This window comes from Chenopodium album, chromosome 27, assembly GCF_948465745.1.
Source record: "Chenopodium album chromosome 27, dcCheAlbu1.1, whole genome shotgun sequence".
NCBI classification, from domain to species: domain Eukaryota; kingdom Viridiplantae; phylum Streptophyta; class Magnoliopsida; order Caryophyllales; family Amaranthaceae; genus Chenopodium; species Chenopodium album.
This window is the reverse complement of record NC_137860.1, coordinates 19,080,817-19,085,705: the sequence shown is the minus strand read 5'-3', so window position 1 is coordinate 19,085,705 and position 4,889 is coordinate 19,080,817. Positions and strand designations below refer to the sequence as shown.

The 4,889-nt window shown below is 34.5% G+C and overlaps 1 protein-coding gene across 1 annotated transcript; it reads left to right on the top strand.

Moving 5' to 3' along the window:
• Window positions 1-3,144: 3,144 nt before the first annotated feature.
• LOC145620226 (uncharacterized) lies at window positions 3,145-4,573 on the top strand. Its single transcript, XM_081674862.1, has one exon. The coding sequence runs from the start codon at window positions 3,280-3,282 to the stop codon at window positions 4,351-4,353; it is 1,074 nt and encodes a 357-aa protein (XP_081530988.1). The 5' UTR covers window positions 3,145-3,279; the 3' UTR covers window positions 4,354-4,573.
• The last annotated feature ends 316 nt before the right edge of the window (window positions 4,574-4,889 follow it).

The window sequence follows — 4,889 nt, the reverse complement described above, 5'->3', positions numbered from 1 at the left end:
CTCCCTCCAAATAGAATAAATAAAAGTCAAAGAGTAATAAAACCAAACTTTTGATTATCAAAATGTAAAAATAAATAAAAATGCAACTACTCTCAACTGCAACTCTGAATATTTGGCCATTATCTAATGATATAGCTTCTTGACCATTCCCTTTAATTACTCAATCCTCTTGTGCCCACATATTTGCCCTTGGTTGGGGATTAAGATTTGTCCATTCTTTTTGCTATGAACAAAATACCACTTTTTTTTTATTATTATTGAAATAATATTAGCCCCATAATATAGGATTTTTATTGTTATATACTACTTGGACTCTAATACGGGTACGTGTTTAAATGTCCGACTTGACTATTATATTAAAATTTTGCAGGATGATTTTGATCTAAAATGAAATGTCAAAATGTCTTATCCATGTTTGAGTATCGAAAGTCAAACGCTAGAATTTGATGTGAATTAATAAGTTCCAGTAATATAGATAGTGTTACGCCAACCCCTCTAAATTCCTACACAAAATTTTGATAAAGAGATGAACACAGCCACGCCCGAATATCTGTTTTTTTGTAATACATACTGACAAAGATTTAGGATGTTACATATCGGGATCATAATTGAGGACTGCATGTGCCTGGTATTAACATTGATAGTGAGACACACGTTTGATCTTGCTGAAAATGTAGTGAGATTTTGTATATGTACACTGGTTATTGTGATTATGATAATTTATGCCCTTTGTTTTTCTTTCCTTATTTAGTCTCATATTAATGTTGAATACTCCACTTTGCATCACTTTGTTATACACTTATTTAATGGGTTGTGAAATTAAAGCATAAACTTCGTTATCGCCCATTAAAAAATTGAACTTATGGGATGAAAAAGCCTATGCAAGGAAATAAGTATGAAAAAGCATAAGTTAACGGCTTAATTGATAAAAGTGGTTAAAAATTGTAGGTGTGAGATTAATGAATTTAAAATTAAATCTACAAGAACGGTTAATGTTTATTAATGCTAATTCATCCCAAATTGTATCTTTCTCTTCACAAAATTTCATACATCCATTTATCATTTGAGAGGTAATATTGGGTGGTAAATTGTAATGGTCGTCTATAATATTACTACATTAGCACAAGTTAATGTATAGAATTGCACTAGCTACTAAGAATATTACTCGTAGGATGTAAATAACCAAACTTTGATCTCAATAAGGATATTTTTTAGGAAAAATTGCTCCCATTAATCTGAACTTTGCCTCATCCGTCGAAAATAATCCCAACTTCAGTTTATTATCTATCATTCCCAACTTTGGGGGGTATTAATTTTCGTTGCACCCAACAGGTTATCTAACCTGATGTAGCAGGTTACCTAAACACGTGTCAACACGTGATAGATCCAATAAAAAAAAACAAAATTAAAATTAAAAAAATAGGAAATATACCCAGCCCCCCACCCTATCCCGGAAAACACCACACCCCCACCCCCCTACCCCGCCGGAAAAACAACCCCTTCCCCGAAAACCCCTCCCCCGCTACCAGAAACCGCCGCCCAGCCACCCCTTCCCTTCCCTTACCCCCGATAACCCCTACCCAGCCTCGATAACACCTCTCCGATAACCCCTCCCCAGCCCTGAGAACCCATCCCAAGCCCCCGATAACCCTTCCCCAGCCCCCGATAACCCCTCCCCAGCCTCAACATCGGCAAACCCAGCCATGAAATCGGCGACGCCTATGCACGAAATCGGCCGGTTTAGGGTATTAAGCCCTAACATCGGCCATTTTTGGCCAACGGTGGTGGTGGTTTGAGGTGCTGTGGTGTTGTTCGTGTGGTGGTGGGTGCTGCTGGGTTCTTTTTTTTTATATACATTTTTCTTTAATTTTTTTTTTAATTTTCTTTACTTTAATTTTTTTTTTAATTTTCTTTATTTTTCTCAACCAATTACATATTGACACGTGTGCAAAAAAAATTACAAAAGTTTACCTGCTTTAGCAATTGCAAGTCATTTGGGTGCAACGAAAATTAATACCCCCAAAGTTGGAAGTGATAGATAATAAACTAAAGTTGGGATTAATTTCGGCGGATGAGACAAAATTCAGATTAATGGGAGCAATATTTCCCATTTTTTAAATGTAATAATAAAAAATTCTTAAAAATAGTAAATCGCTAATTTGGTTAGAAGAAGAAGATAGGTTGCTTTAAATTATGTTGAGTAAACAACAAACTTTGCATTGTGGACTAAATAAGGACTTTTCGCTTTACAATTTCTTGCTTATATTACGGAAAGCTTTTATCAATCAAGGGTATACCAAAAATAATCTGATGATGTAAATGAGTTATTAAGGGAAAATTCTATTGCCCCTAGTTGATTTAATTACTCATGGTCTCATAGACAACACACAACATCAACAGCATTTTGGAGTCATTTTCCGCTTACGATTCTCGTATGTATACGAAGAAGCCAATAAGCAGTAAATAATGTTGCTATTTTAGCTTACACACTATTATCAAACAAAACTTGGTGAAGTTAGTGAAGAACTCACTTTGTGACTTTGAGGTCACAACTCATGAGTTGACCTGCGGAGTAGTGGGATTCCCTTACCTTTCCCCTCTACTCTCAAATGTTGACATGCGTGCGTGCGGAGCAGGGTTGTCTTAACTTGTGAGTGGTATCGATTCATTAGAGTTCATCTTACCCTTTAAAAAAAATGTAACATCATTTTACATGATAATATTTTTATTTATCCTTCGCATGTGTATAAACATACAATCAAAGTTTTTGTACAAAGTAGATGAATAATTGTTATTATTCAAAAGACAAAGGTCAAATTATGACAGTAATTCACACACAAAAATCTGCATAGGTCAATGTACTGCAATAAAAAAAAAAAAAAAAAAAAAAAAAAAAAAAAAAAAAAAAAAAAAAAAATTGTAGCATGCACTTCTTATATTGGTACCAAAAATTAAAATTAGGCAACCCTACGTCCCTACACATTGAGCACATTGTGAAGGGCACATGGAGCATGCACTAAATGACATAATTTCACAAACCCCACCATTTTACAAATTGCCTTAGACCTCAATTCATTCTCCCCTCAATCCCCGCATCATTACCCGCCTCTTTTTCCTCTTTTTCTTTTTTCTTTTTCTTCTTTTTACCCTTTTAATATTTGACTTAAAAAGAGAGGGAACCACTCATACCTAACAATCTAAGGGTGTATAAATACACTATAACAAACATTCAATAAAACAACTCCCTAAATTTCCTCTGTTTTTTTTTTCTTCTTAGCAATGGCATCCAATGTAAGATGCTTTTTCTTGCTCTTAGTCTTAGCCTTAGCCTTTTGTCTTCAAACTCATGCTAGAGATAGCAAGTTCTTTAGCAAAGTAAGCAAAGAAAACAAAGAATCCATTAGTATTGCTCCTACACAATCACCAACACTAGCTCCTTCTCCGTCGCCCGAACCCGATGTTGTCGAACATGGGTACGGGCTTTACGGTCAGGAGACGACTTATCAATACCCTCCTACCACCACAAACCCTACAAAAAGTGAAAATTTTGGTCAAGAGAAGTTTGTTTCTAGTGAAGAGTTGAGCAAGAACAACTTCAAGGAATTTGGAATGGGTTATTCCAATGACAATTTTAATGAGAATGGGAATGAGAAGAAAGGAATGAGTGATACTAGATTTTTGGAAAATGGGAAGTATTATTATGATGTTAATCAAGATGTTAAGGATGAAAGTAGCTTATTTAATGGGAATAAGAATGAGGTTTTACCTGAAAGGCAAGGAATGAGTGATACAAGATTTTTGGAGAATGGAAAGTATTTTCATGATATTAGTCAAGAGGGTAGAAATGCTCATTTCATCACTAACAACTATGAAAATGAGAATGAGAATGAGAACGAGAATGAGAACGAGAACGAGGACGAGGAGTTTGAGGAAAACTTTGGCCATTTCAACACGAACAACTTCGAGGATGAAATCCACAACAAAAACGAGAAATTTAACAACGCAGAGAAACAAGGGATGAGCGACACGAGGTTTTTGGAGAATGGGAAGTACTTCTATGATGCCAAGAATGATCATGGAGTTGGAGATGATGTTGGTTTTCACAACAACAATAATGTTGAGTTTGCCAATACTTTCTCTAGGAATGGGAATGAGTATGGTAATGGTAACAATGAGTATGAAACACAAGGAAGAGAGGGTTATAATTATTATCATGGTAATGAGTATAATAATCTGAAAGAAGGAAGAGAAGGTTATACACCCAAGAAGTTTCCCAACGAATATGATACTATGGAAGAATATGATAGGGAACAAGGGTACATTAATGGTCATGAAGGTGAATATGTACCATGATTAGTGTTTATTAGAGTTATGTCTAAGAAAAAATGATTTTAGTTTGAGAAGATGAAAAGGGTTTATAGTTTTTTGTTATACTTTTGTTTGTTAAGTTATCAAGATGTATGAGTCTTGTTTGGCAATTTTAGCTTTTAGTTATTTGTGTAAGCTAAAATTAGCCATAGTTTATGTATTTTTCTTATGTGGGAAATGCAACTTTGAAATTTAACATCAAAAACGATTCTCACTTAATATAAAAGAAACAATAATACTTTTTCATTTGATTAGTTATTAGGAAATTTTCACATTTACTATAAAAGAAAGCACTGTATTTGACATTTGCTACCCGTTTAAAATTTTATTTTATTTTATTAAACTAAAACACACTAACTGTCATAAGAGCACTCTCACTCATGGTCATTTTTTTTGCCCATGAGGAGATTTTAATGAAAACAATGAAATTTTGGCTTCCCACTCATGAGCATTAGAAAAAATGCCCATGGGGAAATCCTCAAATGCCCATAGCAATGGCAAAAATTAATTGCTACAGTAGT